This window comes from Bidens hawaiensis, unplaced genomic scaffold, assembly GCF_021521415.1.
Source record: "Bidens hawaiensis isolate Kalapana, Puna unplaced genomic scaffold, B.hawaiensis_p1.1 tig00000458_1, whole genome shotgun sequence".
In the NCBI taxonomy this organism is placed as follows: Eukaryota; Viridiplantae; Streptophyta; class Magnoliopsida; order Asterales; family Asteraceae; genus Bidens; species Bidens hawaiensis.
Genome location: NW_027491030.1, coordinates 4194670 through 4217823, shown reverse-complemented (window position 1 = coordinate 4217823; position 23154 = coordinate 4194670). Strand labels below are relative to the sequence as shown.

Sequence of the window (23154 nt, the reverse complement as noted above, 5' to 3'; positions counted from 1 at the left end):
CTCCCTCATCTCGACCTATGTCTATTATTTTGTGCTTCCGCTTTGGACAACAGAGAGAAATTGGAAATTGGAAATGATGATGGAAAATTTTTATTTAAGGAAGATGATGGAAATGATGAAGGAAGATGATGAAGATAACAGAGAGAAATTTGAAAGAGAGAGGTGAGCAGAGTGAGAAATAATGTTAAGGAAAAGGGAAAAAAAATTCCTTAGAAATGGACGAAGCAGACGAATTTTTTATAATTTGGTCCGGAAAGACGAGATTACTTAAAATTTGGACGGGGCTGACGAGATTCGGATCGATTCCCAATGTGTCACAACAGACAAGATTTGAAGGGCTATTTCCGGATTTTAAACAAAAATGAAGCTATTTTTAATTCCTCTCATTAAAAAAGGGCTAGTTTGGAAATTTTCCTTTTTATATTACTAGTTTATAGGAGATTTAAGTTAAAAAAATTGAAAAAAGATTCCATTAAATTATTGCATGCATATAAACGTTGTTGTTGGCCTCTGTCTTAAAAAAGATACATGGGTCCGTGTTTTCAATACACATAATAATCTATGATCCACCTACAATGCTTTAACTCACTAGAGATGCTCTAAATACCAATAAGTACAACCGTGTCCGTGTGAAACGGAAACTTCCAAGTCACTAACTAAAAATAATAAAAAAAAAAACATTCTTTTTGAAAAAGAAAAGGAAGCTTCCATGTTTGACTTAATTTCCATTTCAAAAACATCATGTCTAAAATCGAAGAACTAGCCACCAACAACTTTTCTGACCAAAATTTCCTTGCACACGGTGGATTTGGGAAGGTGTACAAAGGCCACCTTCCCTACTCCGACGTTGTTATTGCTGTAAAGCGGTTAGATAAAACACACGGCCAAGGACAAAGCGAGTTCTTGAAGGAGATTGTAACGCTTGCTCGTTACAAACACAAGAACATCGTTTCTCTCCTTGGGTTTTGTGACGAAGACGACGAAAAAATACTTGTCTACAAGTATGAGGTTAATGGAAGCCTTGATAGGCATTTAGCCGATACGAACCTAACATGGGAGCATCGTCTTCGAATATGTCTTGATGCGGCTCGTGGACTTAAGTATCTTCATGATGATGTGGGTGTGGGCCACAGGGTGATACACCGGGACATCAAGAGCTCTATCTAACATTTTGCTGGATGAGGACTGGAAAGCAAAAATTTCAGATTTTGGATTGTGTAAAATAGGACTTAGAAATGAGTGGTTCTCTTTTCTTGTGTCGAATGTTGCTGGCACTTTAGGATATGTGGATCCACAATATATAGAGACTGGTGTACTTACAAAAGAATCTGATGTGTATGCATTCGGCGTAGTAATGTGTGAAGTCTTATGTGGGAGGCCCGCTGTGATCCCGAGGTATGGTGACAAGCGCACATTTCTACCTCTTTTGCTACAACGTCATTATGAAGATAAAAATACGGAAGGAATCTTCTTTGCCAATTTACAAGGAAACATGTAGCCGCGTTCTTGTGACACATTCTTGAAAATTGCTTATGATTGCGTGAACAAGGATCGAAGACATCGTCCAACGATGGAAATAGTTGTGAAAGAACTAGAAGCCGCTTTGGAACATCAAACTGCTATAACTTTGATTGTAAGTATAGCATTTCCTTTAAGTATCTAATAGACGTTATATTTTCATCGAATAATCTAGGGTAAACGAACCAGGTTATGGGGATAAAGCTCGGGTGGAGATGTATGGTCGTTTATGCTTAAAAAAAATCAAAAGCTAAGTAAGATAACAATAGATAGTCACACTTGGGTTCATTCTATCTCTTTCACGAAGAAAGATCTCGACGGTAAATTGCAATCTTCTCAAATACATGGTGGGAGCCGAGACAAAAACTAGGGCAGAGTTTCTGAGGTAAATAACTCTTATTGACTGAGTTAACTATCTATTTGTATGGTAATATAGAATATCAAAAGGGCTTCGGCTATAGAGTAACAGTTAACAGTTAACACCACATAAAGTTAATTACTTCATAGCAACTTTCCTACATGTGATATGGTAATAATAATTATCATTATTACCACCAATATTACACGCTTTTGCCTAGGTTTGAACGTGGACCTCCTTCTAAGAGGCATATGCCTCTACCAAGTGGGTTAGCCCCCACGTTGGCTATGTCAATTTATATTTTATATTTATTATTATTGTTATTGTTGTTATTTCTATTATTATTATTATTTTGAAAATGATTTTAACATGGGTGTTATTGACTTTCATAGATTAACTTTGATGATGGTGAAGAAATAACTGGGATATCCGTAACAACCGGAAAATATTATGGTCTAGAGCTAGTCTCATCGGAGCGCTTTATGACTAACACAAGGGAATATGGTCCTTTTGGTTATGAGACACGTAGTTGTTTCTCAAAATCTTGGGAGGCTGGCTTGTTTGGCGGGTTTTATGGTCGTTGTGGCTGGGAATTGGATGCCATCGGCTGCTGTTTTATGATACGTTCTTCTTTTCCTTGATATGCACCGTCAGCCTGGACTATTGACCTTAATTGTGTGATCAAGTTTGACATGCGTGAAGAAATCAAATTTAGGTTAGAATTGTAACCACTAGAAAGTTAGTGTAGAGTCAAAGTATGTACTTGTGATTCAATACGTCAATGTATTTGTGATTCAATACGTCAATATTGTAAACTAGAAAACTGATTAGATAGAGCGTAGGGTTGGGTTGTTTTTGGAACATCATGTCGGTTAGAACACATTGGCATATAGGCCGGTCAAATGTAAATATTCGTTGGTAAAACCCTAATTGAAAATACCAATTTCTATTGTTTTGCCCTTAGTATGGTTGAATCATGATCTCCTAGGATCAACAAGGAAATGCTAAAATGTGGATGACATATACATTTAATTTCCATTTGATAACAGTAGTAGTTGTTTCTTTTAAGAAGTGCAGTACAAGGTAGTTCGTGACTAGTGTATCTAGTATTTGAGTAGTGGGTATTGTAACCTATAAGAGTAGTCACTGTGTTCTTGCTTTAATTTGTGAATTAATAGGATGGTACAAAGATTTGAATCTGTAGGAGCCATCTTAATCACTATGAAATTACAAAAGCTATGCTCATGTGTTCTGTTGTAGATAAGCTTTTTAAATGGATTGTTACAACAAATTTTAAATACAATTAGACTTTGTGTTTCCTTTTTTTAATATAAGCACATAGATAATCTGACGTATCTTTTCTTACAATTTTTTTTCTCATCTCTCCCTCTCTCTTATTAGATAGATCTATCCTTTTTAATAATATAACTGTACCGAAAACACACATTTATTTTAAATTATCCGTTATTTTTATTTGAAGAAACTTTGAACTCTAGTTATGCAACTTTCGTTTTTAATCAAATAGTAAATGGAAGTTAAATTACATTAAATAATAATTAATGTATTTTCCCCTACCCATTGCAATCCCTATAGTAAATATGTTAGTTTAGTCTTTTTTTAATGGGCTTGTTTCCTACACACGAACACATTAGAAAGCAAATTATTTTCTTATGAAATTAACGAAATAACATTATTTTTGTAGCCATATCTGATGCAATTTACAAAGTGGGCTAGTAAATTCACTGGGTCAACCCAGCCCAACCCGACTCGAGCCATTTCAAGCCATACTAAAAGTGACCTTTCAACCCAACCCTCTAACCATTAACCACTCGTCTTGCCACCTCTAGTTTTAAACACATACAATAGTTTATATTATCATACCTCATTCATTTGAAAGATACATGAATTTGATCTTTATATGACAAACCGCGTATGTCTAACTTAATGACATAAGTTGCAAGGGCCGTTCCTTAAAATCTTTAAAAAAATTGGGCAGAATGCGAGAAAAAATATGAACCTTAAGTAAAAGAGTTTCTTTATTGGGTTTAAACAATTAAATTTTTAAATGAGCTTATTGGGTTTGATTTGGGTTGTGAAAAAAAAAAATTGTTTATAAAAATGGGCTTAAATGAATTGGGTAAGTGGGTTTAAACATTAAGAATACATTTTTTTTTTAAATTCTGGCCTACCTAGGCGATTGGGCCGGGAGCCGTCGCCCTCCCCCGCTTCTTCAGAGCCGCCACCGATCAGTAGTATCTGCAACAGCAAGATTTATCAAAATAAAATGTATAAACTATAATCTAATATATTTATAAACTATAATACCTGTTCTGTAATCACCGAGAAATATTTCTCCATATAAAACCGTCCCGCTGATGTATTTACAGCTTTTCTTTCACAAATCCTGCAGAAACATCTCCACACAGTGTTTGACCAAACATTGACTCGAAAACGAAAAACTTACAAAACAGAGTTTTCAATAATTTGAGCCTTTAAATGGAATCGAATTCCAGAAGAATATGTTACCTTTATTCTGTACATTAACAACATAAATGAAGTTTACAGTAAACCGTTTAAATACCACATAATGGTTTTAGAAAATAATTATTCATCTGAGTCAACATTATTATTATTATTATTATTATTATTATTATTATTATTATTATTATCACTGGAGGATGTTTGTCTTCTTTCTGATAGGGTAATCGGTCCCATAACGGGCCCCGCTGATGTTATGTTTAGTGGGCCACTACCTGAAGATGATGCTAACAGATGAGCATGAGGTGAAGCTGTTGAGAAATTGTAAGTGAAGACTCCCATTGGGTGGTCAAACTTGCAACTCAGTCCGAATTTACATATCCCGTAACGAGAATAGAATATACACAAAGGCTCTCCCTGTTGAAAATGAGAATAAATTTGAATAAAAGATTTGAAGGTACTATAAAATAGAAAACCACTTGTAAACTCGTGAAAACTACCTTTTGAACACTATTTTTTTAAAATTTTTATATTTTCATTCTTTTTATATGTTATTAATCTTTACCAAAACAAAAACGAAATTAAAAAAATGTACGCAGATCGCGAAAGTACATATATGCAACTCTTAATATACATATATTTACCTCGTATGAGATACATATATGTAATTTCGCAAGATACATGTATGTATTTTCACGATCTACATATATATATTTTTTAATTTCTTTGTGGTTTTGTTAAAGATTAATGACATACAAAAGGAATCAATAAATAAAGATTAAAAAAAACTAGCATTTAAAAGTGGTTTTCACGAGGTTTCAAGTTAAAAGTGGCTTTCGTTGGAACTGGAACCCTCCCCTAATTATATAAATATGACTAACCGGGCGTAAAGGAAGGCCGATTGGACTCAAAGCACAATCAGGTGCGGGAATCACTCGTTCTCTAGGGTGATGAAATCTGCAAACCGCACCGAATTTACAGTCACCGGTTTTCATGTAAAATTGACAGTCAGGCTGACCTGGCCTTTCAGGGAATACATTTTCCCTTGGTAATGCATAATATGAAGAATATGTTCCCCTTAATGTTTCATTAGCTGATTCATTCAGTTGTGAAGTTCCATATATTTGACTGTTTGCAACTGCTTGCTGTTGATTCTCTAAAGATGAAATCGAGCCCATAGAACCCTGAAAAGAAGTGACCAAGCGAGCTTAAATGAGCTCGAGCCTAAATGAAGCTCGTTTAACAATCGAGTTCGACTAGGCTCGTGAGCCTCAAACGAGCCTGTTAGGTATAGTTAATATAATAACTTTATTTAAAATGTTTATTACATAATATATATATATATATATATGTATGTGTATTATATAGGTATATTGGTTTTAAATAATCTCAACTATCACCTTTTAGTCGCTGCCGGTCTCAACAAACAAAATGGCTGGTGACGGTCCCACCTTTTATCATTTTTTCTACCAATGAATCATATCTAACGAAATCCTAACGTCGTTAGTTTTTTATGACATGGCATGCTTGCGTGTCAAAACTTGTTTATGTGGCATATGCGTGGTGTGCTTATGTTGAAGATTGCATCACCCACACCATGGCAGTCACTGCCACCACCACGGCCACCACCACCATGACCGCCACTACCATCGCGGCATCGCACCACCACCTGCCACCAGAGCAACCAAAATAGGCAGATCTATAATCGCCGGAACCAACAAATCATTTTTTAGTGCGCAGATCCTGTTGTTTCCGGCGAGTATAGATCGCCTCTTTTGGTCATTGTGGTGGGAGGGGGTCGTGCGATGTCGCGATGGTGGTGGTGGTGGTGGTGGTGCAATTTGCCACATAAGCACGCAACGTATATGCCACATAAGCAAGTTTTTGGCACGTAAGCATGCCATGTCATCAAAAACTAACATTTGGATTTTGTTAGTCAGGGTTCGTTGGCAGAAAAAATGATAAAAGGTGGGACCCTCACCAGTCATTTCGTTAGTTGGGACCGGTAGTGACCAAAAAGTGATAGTCGGGATTATTTAAAACCAACATACCTATTATATATATGATTAAGATAAAAGTAACTAAATAATATATATTTTGTTATTTATATAAAAATATAACTTTATATAGACAGATAAAATTATTAAATAACCAAGCCTCGCCCGAGCTGGAAAATTTTCTCAAAAGCCAATCTTGATCTTTGGATATAGAGCTCGACTCTGGCTCGTTTATGCCCCTAATTAAAACCCATCTTACTCTGTAGGCAGCATTCCATCCTGGAACTGAAATCACACCCTGCGGTAGAATCATCTGTGGATAATTTGACGGGGTTTGCCAGCGAGGACTAGGAACAAAGGAAGCTCTAGACATGGACCAATTTGAAACTCCACCCGGGTATGAATGCTGACCTGGACTTGTTGGTGACTGTACTGTAGGATAAACTGAAGAACCACTATATGTGACCATCATATTAGATGGTTGAGAGTGGTGGAATTTACAAGTGTTTCCAAATTCGCATTGTCCGGTTCTTAAATAATAAGGACATTCGGGCTCATTCTGCATTAGAGCATTACAAATATAATTTCAGAAAACCAAAATTTCAAAAACTAGTTTGTAATACGAGTATTAATAATAAGTGATGCAAACCGGGCGAAGTGGATAACCCAAAACATTCAGTGAAACCCGCCCAGCCATGTCTCGAGGATGATGAAATTTGCATGTTGCTCCAAATTTGCAGGAACCCGTCTTTAAGTAGTACTGGAGATGAACCCAGAAAAATAAATAACAAATAAAAAAAGAAGAAATTTTATAGTCTACAAACTCGGAAAATATCATATGTGCCCATGGCCCCATGCAAAACTAATAATATCATATATGCCCTTACAAGGTAGTTAAAGTCTCAAATATACCAATTCATTAAAATTAACTTAATAAATGATCATTTTACCCTTATTTTTCTAAAACTTCAAAATTTCATATATGTATCTTTAAATTCAAATTTTTTTATATACCATACTTTATCCATAAACAATAGATTTCTAAAAATATTAGATAAACCTGGTTCGATTATGTGATTCGAACATACAGATTCGATTGTTCAATTATCTATCAAGGAGAGAACAAAAGAGGAGACACGGCGGTTTAGTTCGCTCGCTTATTGTCAATGTCGATCAAAAATCCAAATAAAAATAGTGTTTATACAAATATAACGGAAAAAGGTAGAATGATCATTAAGTAAAATATCATTTAAGTTGGGCATATATGATAGTTTTAGTTTCGGTTGGGCATATATGAAACTAATTCAATAGTCTAATACTGAAGTGACATGTATAAATACCAAAAATGCTATACAAACCGAAGCCAGTGAATAATATAGACATACCTGGCATTCAGCTTGTCCTGGTCTCTCTGGGTATTCTCCTCTCATTTTTGCAGTTGCAATAGCCTAAAACCAATGATAACATGAACTATTATTACGTTTAATAGTCATAAAAACTTATTATTACTAAAACTATTATCACTAAAGGTTTTTATATGAACAAAACTGTGAAACGTGTCATCTACAGATATATAAACAATATTACCATTTTCTAACTTGTTAATGAAAAAAGATACTGTGATTTAAGTTGCAGAAACGGTTTTTACCAGACTTCTGTTAGGAGGATGATTAAAACGACACGTTGCCCCAAACCTACAAAGGCCTGTTCTGATGTAATATGAACAGTCCGGCTCTCCTTCACGCACAGGGTAAGATCCGGGCTCCATTGTTTCACTTGCTCTCAAGTTCAGTTGCCATAATGCATCTGCAATAAGATCACAGGTGTAAACTAGGTTTGTTGACTGATTTTGACAAACTAAACACGCATCCTGAGCATGAAATTGTTATTTCAATACATAATAAATTTTACTTGTGCAGCAACATTTTTAAAATCTCTACATATTCCTGTTATGGCATAGATTGTCTCTTATATTTACCGAACGTTCGGCGGGAGGTTTGTTTATGTTCGTTCGTTTAAAAAAAATGAATGAACATGAACAAGGAATATCGTTCGATTAACTAAATGAACAAACATAAACAAAGGCCATGTTCGTTCAATCATGTTCGTGAACGTTCGATAAGGTGTTCGTTTACGCCTATTAATGTTTGTTAACGTTGGTTTATGTTTGTTCATTAACGCCCTGTTCTTGAGTTTTTTTAAAGGAGGGAAAGGAAAGGAAAGGAAAACTAAGAATAGTTAAAAAATGGGTGTTCTTGAGTTTTTTTTAGGATGGAAAGGAAATGAGTAGGAGGAGTTAGGAGGGATTAAATTAATGTATTTTCCCAATAAGTTATCCTCCCAAAAATGGGATGATTACTAAGGATAACTATTTTTTAACATAGTTATCATTTCCTTTCCTCTAATTTCCTTCCAACTCAAGAACACACCTAATTAAAAAAAAAAAATTCATTCCCTTCTCTTCCCTTTCTTATCCTTCCCTCTCATTTCTTTTTCTTTCCTTGGTTAAAAAACTCAAGAACAAGGCGTAAAGGTCTCTTATATTTGTAAATGACTTTTCTAATCTTATCATATATAATTAAGCAGAATTATAAACTATGAAACAAAATTATATACTAGTATTATGTGCTTAACTAATATACAAATTAATTAATATATGAATATGAATGTTAAAAAAGCACACCAACGCAAATTTGGTAGCCGAACCGAACCATTGACATCGACCATTCTCAGTTAGCCAAACCATTCACTAACAAAGTAACAAGTTCATTTCCTTGAACAACGAACTCGAACATGACTTTTCGTTCGGTAGGCGTTCATGAACCGTTCGCTTGTCCGATAAACGCTTAACAAACGAACATTAACAAGGCGCTGTTCGATTCGGTCCGTTTACGCCTAATTAGCAACCACTAAACACCAGCAACCACTAAACACCTAAACACAATCATCTAAAACATATAATTTGGGGAAACAAAGTCAAAACAATCCCTAACTTCACAAACAAAAGTCAAAATCAACTCCTGTAATCAAACATTCACCACATCTAAATATCTAATCACTAAATTACACACAAAACAGATATATATGCAACAACAACAACAACAACAACAACAACAACAACAACAACAATAATAATAATAATAATAATAATAATAAAATTCAACCTTCATCTAACGGCGGAGGAGACAGAGACGATGCCACGTCAGCAGCAGTCACAAGCGATCGTGACATCTGAATTCCGCTATCAAACTCCATATTATCTCCACCACCGGAACAACGCTGATGACGTCATCCATCAGCACCACCGGAACTTAATCTCCGGCAATACGATACACATAATTAATAATAATAATAATAATTTGGAAGATGATAGAGTTATAGACTACAAGGCGTGTATATATATATATATATATGAAGATGAAATGTGTGAGAGAGAGAGAGAGAGAGAGAGAGAGAGAGAGAGTTGGTTGTTTGTTTGTTACTGGTAGGTTCTGTTCTCGCCACACACGAGTGAGCAAGAAGAAAAAGAAGAAGAAATAGCCAACCAAAAAGTATAAATAAATATTATTATTATTGTTGTTATTTTATTTATCTTTTGAAATAGTGTGTTTGGTCATCGCGCTCTCAAGCGGTGGAGATGTAAACTTGTTAACTGAATCGATCCAAAAATTAAACAGAAATAATGATGATATAGAAAATGATTCGGAACCGATTGAAACCGTAGGTTCGGAATCGATTTGTAATTTTCTTCATCAAAACCAGTTCCAAACCAGTTAGTCGAACTGAAACTGGCCAAAACCAATCAAAACGTGAAACAAAACCGATAGTAACCTATTTAAGAAACCGGTTTCAATCCGAGCCAAAACAGATCAAAAACTGGTTTTGACTTTGTTGACTAATCTGAATTGGCTTCAACCCAAACTGGTTTTGAGTTTTAAACTGGTTGTGCATCTCTACGACTAATTGGAGAGCTTCGTTGCCCTACTCTGGTCAAATTATGGTATCTTAACCGGGTCCACGCCGGCTTCAGAGTTTGGCTTAGGCGTTCCCCGGGAAACCAAACCGCCATGACCGTCTTCAAGAATCGTGAAAAAATTTTGGGCCTTAAATTATAGCAATTGGGTTTAAAGTTTAAACATTAAGAATACATATTTTTTTTCAAATATATATATATATTAAATAAATAAATCCGGACCTATCGGGATGTCGTGCCAGGACCACCCCGCTTGAATACCATCGGATGACACTTGACTGTTGTTGTGTCATCACAGAAACATAATTCTCTGATGTAATGTATGATGGAACGAAAACTTAAATAAACTCGAGCTTTAAACTAACAACCTTACATAAACTTAAATCATTTATTTACATAACCCAATCAAAAATGATACAAATGGGGGATCAAATTTATTAATTCACGGTAAAATCCAAGGATATTGTTGTTGTTATTGTTATTATTATTTTTATAATTAATAATTATTATTGTGTGAAAGAAAGAAAGAAAGAAAGAGAGAGAAAAAGATTATTTGCTTTTTTGGCACGCGCGCCACCAACTAAAACTCGCGCGAGTTACTTGCTTGTCGCTTTCCAAAGATAAAACATACACGTTTTCTCCTGCACTTTATTTTATTTTATTATTATGAGAAATTGTTATTTTTGGGATGTTCAAAAGAAATTATTTTTTTGGGATGAAACTATGAATTGATGTCCGACTTACTTTAGTTTACTCTCTAATTTGTTAAAATAAGTTATTTAAATCGTTTTATGTATAAATAAAGAGTCATTTGACTTTACAGGAGTATCCCTTTGTTAAGTTTAGGGATATCTGGTTTGTTGTTAGTTAGGCTCTGTTAAATGCGGAATCAGAAAAATTGCTAAGCGTGAAAAAGTAAGTGTCGAGAATCAACACGGCTTCATCCCTTTTGCTTTTGATACATTTGGTTCCCTTGCCCCCGAAGGTATTACGTTTCTTAAAATTGTTCAACGAGTTGTGCACAGTATCTTATCGATACCAAAAAACTATAACTTTGTTTTCTGTAGGATCGGGTTTGTCATTAAAATAGGGTGGCGGCGCAGCTTGTTGCCCGCTTATATACCTCTCTATTATAATTGAATTTTTTTTCTTTGATTGGAAGATCATTATATATTAAGTTCAAGTGAAAAGAATTTTTTTAACTAAAATCATCATTTTCTCACTCTTTATTTTTAATTAAATAATATTTTTATACTTTTATCATTATCTTTTCTCTTTCTTTCATATACAATCACTTTCAAAATATATTAAAAAATTATAGGATATGAAAAGTAATTTTTCAAATATACAAAAAAATAACTGTGTTTTTTAAAATATAAAAATGTTTCACTCATAACACCTTAATCACTCTCTAAATTATAAGAAAACTACTCACATAAAATAAGGGGTTGGATGAGAATGCTCTAAGAGCATGCCCTAAATTTATGTGATGAGAGTTTGTAAATTATATGATGGAGTTTTTAGTGGTTGTGAGTGTAAATTATAGAGTGGAGGGAAAAAATGTAGTGACTTTGTAAATTTTGGGAAGCTTTGTTTGTCCATAATTATTTATTAATATTTGTTGAATTGGTTGTGAGTGTAGGAGAGAAAAAACTGTAATGATAAAGGTATAAAAATACTAATTAATTGAATATGAGAGAAAAATGTAGTATTTTGAATGATAAAGATATAAAAATATTTATTAATTGAATATGAGAGAAAAATGTAGTATTTTATAGTGTAATTATATTGATGAGAATGTGGAATGGGCTTCGAATGCTTTAACACCATAAATCCATGTAATATCATAGTCGTCGCCTAGTATTTAAGTACCCCATACGAGTACTAAATATTGGGTCTTATATATACAAAAATGTTTCAAAGAACGACCGTTGTCTATTGTAAGCCTATTACTTACCCTAATTTGTTACATGTCCGATTAACCATAAGACCTATAAATGATTTATTTTGAAGAATGTGCTTTATGGTTATAAAAAATAACCCATGCACGTTTTCAGGAACGACAGTTTTAATCACTGGCGGTGCAACGACCCACCCAATAATTCCATTCTCCGAGTACGGAACCGTGGATGCTAGGTTGGCTCATTCCCATAGGGAAGCTCATACGTCAGTCCGCCCATCGGTCCTAACAAAAACCACTCTTAGAGGAAAACCCGTGATAGGTGAGAAAACCCCGGGCCCAACCCAGAACCACTATTTTATCACAAGTGAGACTTGAACTCAAGACATCCCCTTTTATTTAAACGAAATCTTCTAATGGCTCACCTCAACAACTAGATTGGAAGTACACTAGCAGTATATCCATACAAAATGGACCCATCCGTCATCTTTAAATGTAATATATATTAAAAAAAAAAGTGAAAAAAATTCAAACCCTCACTGATGACAGGTTCTTAGCTGTTTCTAGGGCTGATTACCGCGCCGCACAATATAATCTATTTACATTTACCCGCTTAACATTACCTAGTATAAGTAATATAATTTTAACATTATTCGTTTTCTTAAAATATTAAATATCAACTATAATTTAAACTTGTTGGCTTGAGCTATCAAAGACTCTTGAGACTAATACAAAAATCCTTTTTATAGAATAAATAAATGAAATTGAATATGATACTAAAGTTCGTTGACTTTTGTTTTCCATCAAGTGAAGTTATTTGACTTCAAGGTGAAGGTCCTTGCAATTAAGTAATTTCTTAGCTGCCACATATTACTAAATTGGTTAATTGCATAAGAAACCTAGCATTAAGTAACTAATCGCTTTCATCCTTTAATCAACAATATTTTTAGGTGTACTTTACTTTAAAGGGGATTATATTATGTACTTGTTTACATTCTTCAATTGCAATTAAAGTGACTCTTTTAAGCACCCTTAACAACCAACTAAACTACATTAAGATTACTTTTAGAGTAAACTGCGGTTTTCGTCCATGTGGTTTGTTCAAATCTGCGGTTTTAGTCTAATAGTTTCAAATTTGTGATTTTCGTCCCTATTGTTTCATTTCACTCGCAATTAAACATGAATTCATTAACCCCGTTAAGTCTGGTCGTGAAACCCGGCAGTTTTGTTCTTTTTTCTCCAAATACACCCTAGCCCCTCACGTGAGGGGGCTTGCGAATTAAGACTGGGGTTTATTTGGAGAGAAAGAGGACAAAAATGTCCCTCACGTGAGGAGCATGCTGATGAATTTAACGACCAGACTTAACAAGGTTAATGAATTCAGGTATAATTACAAGTGAAATGAAACCACATGGACAAAGATTGCAAATTTGAAACTATTGGACTAAAACCGCAGATTTGGACAAATCATATGGACGAAAACTACAGTTTACTCTTAATTTTAACTGAACTATACACATTCACTTGATCATGTCTAATACTCTAATTCAAATATATTTTCAGGGGTGTTAATTGCTTACTTATATCATTTAGTGATGGCCTTAACTGCTATATAAGATTTCATCATTTCATTATAGGTCAAAATGGACCAGAAACTTATCCAATACAACTCTAGGTTAAAGCTACATAATCAATATTGTCACATCTACCCATTAACCCAAACTGTTTTGGCACGTTTATACGGTTACATCTAGAGTCTAGACATGTACAAAACGGTTTAGAAACCCAAACCAGTTCGAGTTATAACCCAAACCGGGTTGGTCAATGTGGCCCGAACTGAATCGGGTTGGAAACCGGTTTGGAGACACGAATGTTCAGCCCTATCGAACCGGTTTGGATCGGGTTGGAACTAGTTTGGGATTTATAATAAAAAAATAAAAATAAAAACGGTTTTTTTGACATGTTTTTTCCGTTTTGGGTCAGGTCCAAACCGGTTTCTAGGAACGAAACAACGAGCTGGTTACGAACCGTAGGGTTCAAACCGGGTTGTGACAAATCACTTTTTTTGTTGAACTGGGTCGGGTTATAAACCGGGTTAGCAGGTCCGGTTCTGGTTTTTTTACACCTCTAGTTACATCTACTAACAAAAACTCTTTTTGTTAAATCCAAAAAAAATGTAGGGATGTGCAAAAACCAATCCAAACCGGCCCGAACTGGAACCGGAGCAAACTGTATAATTCGATCCATTCTTCGGTTATATAAGTAGTTTTTTTGTTTCCAGTTCGGTCCAGTTTGAAACAAGCCAAAACTGAGACCGACCAATAAATGGCCCTTTTGTTTCTCAAGATCTCTCATCTATGTACAATGTGGTTAACAGTGTTTTCAGCCCGTTTATTAACCTAGACCCGTTCGGGGTAATAGTCTAGCCCAATCTACTTCTGATCACAGTTAACATTAAAAATAACAGTAAAAAACTAGTCAACAAAGAGTACAAAACTTTAGTAGATTACCAATAAAGAACAATAAAACAGTAGTCAAAAGTTAACAGTGGTAGCATAGGAAAAAACAGAAACAATAAAAAAAAGTTACGCGTACTTAAAACCGAACCAACATAAATAGATCGGTCTCAAGCCAGACCATAAACCAACATGTACCTGAGTACCTGACTACAGGGGCGAAGCTTCCTTAGGGCTGGGGGTGGCCCCGGCCCCCCTGTTTTTTTGCCCAGTAGTGTAAATCGACCCTTTTTCCGTCCGAAAATTTGTATATGTAGTGTAACTTTACCCGTTTTATACCGAAAATTTGAGCCCCCCCTAGTTAGTAACCTTCGAGTTTGTCACGCTTTCGCTACTAGTATTATCTGAGTTTGACCCGCTTTCACTACTAGTAACCTCCAAATAAACATCTACAGAAAAGATTATTGTGATAAACTCAAGAAATATAAAAATGCAACAGCAACAACTCTAAAAATTCATTATTTGTGCATTTATCCAAGATAAACTAATTAACTAGATAGAGAAATCATTTAATCTTTTACAAACACCTTTTCCATTTAATACTTAGTGATAAATGAATGGCTTACATAACACTGAATTATTGCAAGCACAAAAAGAATAACCTAAGTCTTTTAGTTTTTTGAGCAATAATTCACATTTTTAAAATTATGTGCTTATTAAATAGAAATGTGTAGGTTATTTTAGATAATACAACCTACAAATGATTAACATATGTGTAGATTTTATATATAAATTAACTTTTTTGAATTTTAAAAGTGAACAAATATTGCATTTCAACTTATTTTGGAAGGTCTCTTTTGACTTTATGTTGATTATACAAAGGTTCATGTGACTCTTTTTAAATCACACTCTACTCTCCATCTAGTCTCTTGCTTTTTTTCTTTAAAAGAAATATAAGGAAAATTTCATTAAATTGGTTGTACTTTAGATTAACAAAAAAAAACTCGAAATAAGCCGACGTTTTTTAAAGCTCGAGCCTTGTATAAAGTTCATTTAGTCATCGATCCCTAACTCGAGCCTTGTGTATTTTTAGGTTTTACATCTTTTGGACTTCTATGTATTAATCTATGTGTTAATCTCACACTACTCACTCATTTAAGGTTTTACTAAAGATATATATAAATATTTTAAAAACGTGTATAATAAATGGGCCGAGCTTGAACTTAAAAAGTCAAGCCACAAGCCGAGCTCAAGCTTTAGAAAAATAGCTCAGGACGAGTCGAGTTTGAGTCCTCGTAAGTCGAAACAAGCCAAGCTCAATCCTAATCGAGCTCGGGTTCAGCTCATTTACACCCATTTGCCCCGAGAACACCAAAGTAAGAACGAAACTGAAAATTGGAATTTACACGAGTCCTAGTCTAAAGACCATAATCACACAATGTTCACCCATTAAAAAAAACCTTGTACTCTTTGACGCCTTTAACAATGCGGTTAGGAATATGCCTTTTATGACTGAGTATTGTTGCGTTCCTAGCATTCCATTATACCAACAAGTTGTGAGGATCACCGCATTCTTAATAGATGTTTGATTGCCGCATGTATAAAGTGTCACTCTTTCATCAAATATGTTACTAATTCAAACAAACATTATAAAAGTGGATATAACCACTTCCATCAAAATATTTAAGTAGATAAATTGCTAAACAAATATATTGTTGGTGTTCCGATATAGAATAATGAATCCTTGAAAATCGATAAGGCTTGTGAGTTTACTCCATATGGGTCGGTGTACCATGAGATTACGCTATTTGATATGCTTGAAAAATTAGGCATAAATTACAATTCGATTAATCCTCATTAGTCGTTAGTCCATACCTCCCCAACGGAGTAGCGTTTAGTGAATTCTACTCACACTCAGTGTTGGAGAAATCGCTAGTCATGTGGTGGGGATGGAGATTAGTGATTACTCGGATCTAGCTTTAATGTATAATTTTACACACACACACATTTTTATATATAAGTTTCAGTCAGTTTTATACACACACAAACACATTTTTGCCAAAAATTAGTTGGAATCTCTATGGAAACTGCTGATTTTGGCAAGAATATCGTCAGAAAAGGCCGACTAAGTCTGATTAATACTGAATTTGACCGAATTAGACCATTGACTGACTAATTGGCTAACTAGCTCAAAATTAATTAGTGGGGTGAAATCTGGTGATTAACCGGGGAGTAATCGTTGCATAGTCAGGATTTTTATAACACTGCTCACACTAGTTTTAGCTAGTGTTGTAAAAATCCCAATTAATCCTTAATTCATTCCAGTTTGTTCAAATTGGTCAAAATATTATATTTGAAAATTTACATAGAAATTCCAATCGAATTAATCACCAGTTCTCATCACACCATCCGACTAGCAACCAACGAGTTCTTAGACACTAGTTTTAGCCCAGAACCGTACACCTTTTGTAATGCCCAGTTTAAAATGTATTAATAGTGAATGAAATGAGGTGAGTAAAATCCCAATAAGATCCAACAGGGTCAACTCTCCGTTCCACGGAGGCTGCCTGTGAATTGAATTAATATATACAATCAGATCTTCAAATTCTCGCTACAATACTATCTGCAGCAGATCTCAATCTCTCAGATCTCATGAGTCCTAATCGTTCTCTCATTATATTACTCTTCTTCGTTATCCTCACTGCATCTCGCGTTTACGCACAGGTACATACATGCACACAGTACACTCGATTGTGTGTTAATTGATATGCGATTTGAGTTGGATTTTGAAGCAATTGATTATTTTGTTTAGGATGTTGAAGGTGAGAAGAATGACGGTGAAGACTCAACAACCGGATCTGTTATAGATCTAGGCCGACGTGGCAAAGTCAGTTTACTAAACCCTAGCTTTTTTTATTTTAATTTGATTTGATATGATATGATTTGATTTGATTTTTATATTTAATTGTAATGAATGATTATTGAGATTGATTTAGGCTATTAGGATAGAGATGATAGTTTAGTAATCAGTTAATGTAAACTATATACAGCATAGTCATAAATTTCATTTGATTAATGCATATTTAGTTAAGTTAGGTTTATATTTTGGTTTAATTTGATTTATGTATTTAATTTTAATGTAATGAATGATTATTGAGATTGATTTAGACTACTACTAGGAGATAATAAGCTAAACTTATATAGAGATGATAGTTTTTAGTTAGTTAATGTAAACTCAAGTTACTCAACACATTCAGCATCTAGTCATAGTTATGTTGATTGATTGCGGATAGAGTTTTGATACATTGGAACTAGGGGTGTAAACGGGCCGAGGCTGAGCTTGACTAGGCTCAAGCTCGGCTAGTGTTAACTTAGAAAGTTTGAGCCTGGCTCGTCGATTATTTATTAATTGATTTATATGAATTTAATTATTTTTATATAATGTGAGAAAAACTTTAAACGAGCCTAAGCTCGGCTTGAGCTTGGCTGTGAAATCTGAAATTAATGCATAGATGTCCAAAATTAGCTTCACAGTTCACACACAAGGCTCAGCTTGAGAAAGCTAGGCTCTGTTGATCCAATCTCGAGTAGCTCACGAGCTGCTTGGCTCATTTGCACCTCTAATTGGAACTCTTTTCGTTTGGATTTGGGTATCTAGAAGTGACGTTTAGCTTGAGTTGAAGTTGTAGGAGGTGTTGTTTTGTGATGGCATCTGCTTATAGGCTTGTTATTTGGTCTGGATTTTTAGATTTAAAATGCAGCCATGAGAAATGCATTAGATAGAGTGTGCACTATGCACTAAAAAGTTCTTCATCCCAGTGTTGAAATTACACAACATGGTCTGTTTCATATTAAAAATATTGACAAGGCTTGTGGGGTGGCCATGTAACTCTAGCAACATAAACTCTGTGATCCTTGTAGCCCATAGGCCCACAGTTAGCCTTTTGGTAAAACTGAAAGCATGAGTTGACAGACTCACTTCTTTGGCTGACCATTCGCTTATGTTGAAAGTTTTCTGATTTTTGTAGCTTGATTAAGAATTCTAACCTTTCAGATCCCTATTTTTAATAGTGTTTGATTTTTATATATTAACGATCTATGTTGTTTTTTGAAGTATTGAACAACATGCTATTGTTAATTTTGTATAATTCATCTGAATGTATATATTACTATTGTGCAGGTTGTCGTGGAGACACTTAAAAACAATGTTATAGGTGACAAGATTGATCCAAAAGTTGTACTAAATTTGGATCCTGGTCTGGGAATCTTTGATGCATTCTTTGCTAGTTTTTCAATGATCCTTGTCAGCGAGGTGTGTGCTGTTTTCTCATATTCTCAACTTCTTGTATAAGTTATTGCTGCACAACGAAGACATGCATTTTTGTGACCCATTACTTACAAATGCCAAGATATGGGTTATATTTTATCTCTCGTCTAAGTTCTAACTGGTCAAAGGGTATAATTAAAAGTTAGCTAATTAGAAAACAAGTCAAATGGGTTAAAAGCAGCCCAAAGCTTGCTTATAATGACATATAACTTCCTACCTCACTTCAGTAAACAAATATGTAGTTATTGAAATAATATAAAATCATATTTGACAGATCAGCGATTTATAGAAAAATCAACTTTTTTGCACTAGAAGTGTTTTGGGACAACACAACTGACCGGATGCATGACTTCTGGTTGAATCTATTTTTGGTGATTAATTGCTCTGCTTCTATGAGCCTTTGTCTTCTAAAATAACTAACTAATTTTCCATTTATTGATTTTTTTGTAGATTGGAGATGAGACTTTCATTATAGCTGCTCTTATGGCAATGCGTCATCCAAAGTCAATTGTTTTATCTGGTGCCCTCAGTGCACTGTTTGTGATGACGGTACACACAAAAACAGATATACCATGTTTTAATAGCATTTGTTTTTGCAAAAGTTGGTCTGTTTTCAAATAATTAAAGATGTGTTATGATTAACTTGGTATGCAGATACTTTCTACAGGGCTCGGTAGGATTGTTCCAAATTTGATATCCAGGAAGCACACAAACAGTGCTGCTACAGGCATGTAGTTGACTTTTTTTGCTTAAGTGTTGATTATTATGCATAAATACTTTTTAACTGTACATACTTTTTGCTTGTGGTTCTCGTATTTAGACTGCATATAAAATATAAAGATTGGTAGACATTTAAGTTTTTGCTTGTCAATGCAGTTCTTTATGCATTTTTTGGGCTGCGTTTGCTCTATATTGCTTGGAGATCAGATTCAAAAGCGTCTCAGAAAAAGGAGATGGAAGAGGTAAGTCTTTATTTATTTTGCACTCTAAACATTAGATTATACCGTTAGTGGATGTTACAATTACAATTGGCGAAAATACCCCTTATGGATTTTGTTCATATAACACGTTAAACCCTTGTCTTTATTTCTGTATGATATAAATTTTAACTTCTATAACTTAAATCTCTTTTTTCATGATTACACCCCTAAACTTAAATAAAAGAACAATTTCATTAAGTTTACAAGCCTAGGGATTTAATACATCATATGATGTGCACACGCATTGCATGTGTATGCTTAAAATAAAATCACATTGTACATAAATACAATTTTTTTTGTCTCTAAATGGATTTTAGTGGTCTTATGTGTTATGAAAGCCATTGTCAAGGTTTATTCTAGTTGAATAAGGTTTGTAATAGATAATTATAATATAACAAAGCCAAAGTTTCATGTACATATAGTCCCATAAAATGTCAAATATCTATGTTAAGTTTATCACCTAAATGTATTTTTGCTTTATATTGATTAACTTAACAACAAACTGTATACAGGTAGAAGAAAAACTAGAATCCGGACAAGGAAAAACTGCTGTGCGTCGGTTTTTTTCTAGGTTCTGTACGCCCATTTTCTTGGAGGTACGCTTAATACAATGGTTCATAAGTTCATTATTGTTATTGTTTAGTTACTTCTTATTGTTACATGAATTTATTTAAGGTGCACATAAGTTAACGAAGCCAAGATTTTTAAACTTAACATTTAATAACTGGATTAATTTATTTTCTTATTGTATATTGCTTGCAGTCGTTTATCTTGACATTTTTAGCCGAGTGGGGAGATCGAAGCCAGATTGCAACAATTGCTGTAAGATATTTATATATATATATTCTTCTATATTTATTTATCTGACTATATTATTATTACAATAACATATCACAACCCAAAACGACCGAACATTAACTAAACGGGTCGACATTACCACCATTATTTTGACGAATTTACCCTTTAATTTGCAGTTAGCTACACATAAAAACGCAGTCGGGGTTGCTGTGGGGGCGACAATAGGTCACACGATCTGCACGTCAGTAGCCGTAGTCGGTGGAAGTATGTTGGCATCAAAAATATCACAAGGGACAGTTGCAACAGTTGGTGGACTGTTATTTCTTGGGTTTTCGTTATCTTCATATTTCTACCCTCCTCTATAACAAATTAACAACGGTTAGGTTCTTTATTAATGTTTGATATATATTATCTTCTTTTTAAGTTTATTATTGTATTCTTTTTGTATTAATATGTGTAAAACATTATCTTAATGGATAGTTTTGACCCATCAAAGCAAAGTTTAGTGAATCCAAAGATTTTTTTAATTTGTTTCAGTTTTCGATTGATTTTTACCGGGTTGGGTCATTGAATTTAACCGAAGTTTTAGTAATAATGTGCACTTTAGAATTAAGAAATACAGGCAATGTCAATCACATGAATAGTGTTTTGGTTCAACTTATACTAAAGGTCTATAAATGACTTTAAATTCTTCGAATTCCTCTTTTTGGCTTGTTATGCCATCGTAGAGGTGCACAAACCGGTTCCAGAGTAAAACTGGTTCGGGCTGGTCAACAAAAAGTCAAAATTGGATTCCGTACAAACTAGTTCGGTTTGAAATTGGTTTCTTGATTGGGTTATGATCGGTTTTTGGATGGGTTTAGGCATGTTTTTGGTCGGTTTGGTTTGGCACCGATGCCCAAGATGAGAATGATAAACCGGTCATAAGCCTACGGTTTCTATCGATTCCTAATCGGTTTTTATATAATTGGTTCCAAACCGGTTTAGTTGTTGTTCGGTTTCTTGGGTCGGGTCAGTTAACTAGTTTCTGTGTGCTCCTCTATGTCATCATTTGCTTGTTTGGGTAAATATAAAACTGTCTTGAAAGTCTATTGTTGGAACAAGTTATGTGGCATCATCTGGAACCGGTCGATTCGCCTTTTACTTTAAAACGATGTTTTGGATACGAACTTCAAAACAGGAACCTGAGATTTATGTTCACTGTTTGATACATATTGGTTATGGTTCATCTGTCTGCTCTTTTGCAAAAAGCTCTATTATAGGTGAGATTATATTTGATACGTTTGTTTTTGTTTAGGTTCATTTGGTTTTTGGTTTTGTTCCATTCTGACTCGACTTAGTGTAACCCGATTGACTTCATGAAAGATACTCAATACATAATAAACCCTAAAATAGTACGAACACACTTATTAACTTAACGTATATTTTTTGGTGCTCATTTAAAGGAAAGGCCTAAAGGCTAGTCATCCTTATTTATGACTTGACATTATTGCATTTACCCATGCTACCAACATCAAATTAAATCAGCTATTTAATCTATATCCTTTTTTTTTGAACGGCCAACTAAGTAACGCCGGGTACCCTGTACGCGGCCCCCATTGGCTAAAGGTAGCCCGAGCCGGCCACTAGTCCGGACGGATGGAGCCCCTAGCGGTCCACCTGTTGAGGGATTCACCGGATAAAATCCGACCCCCACGCCCGCCAAACGGCACGACATCGAGGAACCGGTAAAACCGGGTGAGATCAGGACTCGAACCCTGGCAAGCCAGAGTCATCCCTCATATCTCCCATATAAGTTGGTGGTAGTGAGGTTTGATCCCCCTACCTCTCACTTATAAAGTGAGTGCTCTACCATTAAGCCACAACCAACTTATATTTATATCATTTTTTTAACTGCTAATTTATATCTTTGTCTGCTTATTTTTTTTCTAGCAAATTTGTTATTTCCATAATTTGATTATTCACAGTTTGGTAGGAAAAGAAAAAAAAAAGAATAGCATACCAGCACGCATAAAAATCTTGTACCATTAAAATGATTTGGTAATGTAGGAAGGAATTTTAATTGTTATTTGTATATTTTTTAAAATGAATAAAGTGCAGCTACTTCGGGTAACGCAATAATAATTAATTGTATTACATGTTGAAGAGGTAGGTCCCAGCAGGGCTCAGTTGGTCCCGCATGACTCACCTTGAACAGGGATGTCTGCGCAAAGACCATCTACTCCCGCAGGACCCACCATGCTCAGAGAAGCCTACGCGCAGTATGCAAGCTGCATACGCAGGGAAAAGCCTCCCAATGGTAAAGTAACCCGCCTGTTCCCGCAGTTGCGGATACAAGCCATCAGGGAAGGCTACCCGCACAGCATAGC

At 34.7% G+C, this 23154-nt stretch overlaps 2 protein-coding genes and 1 long non-coding RNA gene across 4 annotated transcripts; 2 read left to right on the top strand and 1 right to left on the bottom strand.

Moving 5' to 3' along the window:
* The first annotated feature begins 763 nt into the window (after nt 1-763).
* Nucleotides 764-2768, top strand: LOC143627168 (uncharacterized). The gene is made up of 3 exons (XR_013152548.1): nt 764-1633; nt 1694-1903; nt 2269-2768. It is a non-coding gene; the product is annotated as an uncharacterized LOC143627168 (long non-coding RNA).
* A 1217-nt stretch (nt 2769-3985) lies between these two features.
* Nucleotides 3986-9704, bottom strand: LOC143628700 (zinc finger CCCH domain-containing protein ZFN-like). 2 transcript variants are annotated; one of them, XR_013152808.1, is made up of 8 exons: nt 9516-9704; nt 8000-8157; nt 7737-7799; nt 7001-7111; nt 6611-6910; nt 5236-5538; nt 4202-4771; nt 3986-4132 (listed from the first exon to the last, which is right to left on the bottom strand). XR_013152808.1 is itself a non-coding variant. In XM_077098211.1 (7 exons), exons 1-7 carry the CDS (start codon nt 9604-9606, stop codon nt 4481-4483), a joined length of 1317 nt encoding a protein of 438 aa, XP_076954326.1. In that variant the 5' UTR covers nt 9607-9704; the 3' UTR covers nt 3986-4480. The 2 variants fall into 2 exon arrangements, 1 of the variants encoding a protein (XP_076954326.1); XM_077098211.1 differs by having other exon boundaries at nt 3986-4771.
* Nucleotides 9705-17264: 7560 nt separating this feature from the next.
* LOC143627161 (GDT1-like protein 3) lies at nt 17265-21396 on the top strand. Its single transcript, XM_077097050.1, has 9 exons — nt 17265-17404; nt 17493-17567; nt 18861-18992; nt 19458-19556; nt 19662-19734; nt 19884-19969; nt 20500-20583; nt 20750-20809; nt 20962-21396. The coding sequence occupies exons 1-9, from the start codon at nt 17333-17335 to the stop codon at nt 21148-21150; spliced, it is 870 nt and encodes a 289-aa protein (XP_076953165.1). The 5' UTR covers nt 17265-17332; the 3' UTR covers nt 21151-21396.
* Nucleotides 21397-23154: the final 1758 nt, after the last annotated feature.

What these genes read in the sequence shown, in the direction of transcription:
- LOC143628700 (XM_077098211.1), bottom strand. Translation starts at nt 9,606, where the DNA reads ATGGAGTTTGATAGCGGAATTCAGATGTCACGATCGCTTGTGACTGCT. An exon ending in TGGGTTATCCACTTCGCCCG is followed by an intron (nt 6,911 to 7,000) that starts GTTTGCATCACT and finishes GCTCTAATGCAG; the next exon opens with AATGAGCCCGAATGTCCTTA. An exon ending in GATGGAATGCTGCCTACAGA is followed by an intron (nt 5,539 to 6,610) that starts GTAAGATGGGTT and finishes ACTTCTTTTCAG; the next exon opens with GGTTCTATGGGCTCGATTTC.
- LOC143627161 (XM_077097050.1), top strand. Translation starts at nt 17,333, where the DNA reads ATGAGTCCTAATCGTTCTCTCATTATATTACTCTTCTTCGTTATCCTC. An exon ending in CATCTCGCGTTTACGCACAG is followed by an intron (nt 17,405 to 17,492) that starts GTACATACATGC and finishes TATTTTGTTTAG; the next exon opens with GATGTTGAAGGTGAGAAGAA. An exon ending in AGAAAAAGGAGATGGAAGAG is followed by an intron (nt 19,970 to 20,499) that starts GTAAGTCTTTAT and finishes AACTGTATACAG; the next exon opens with GTAGAAGAAAAACTAGAATC.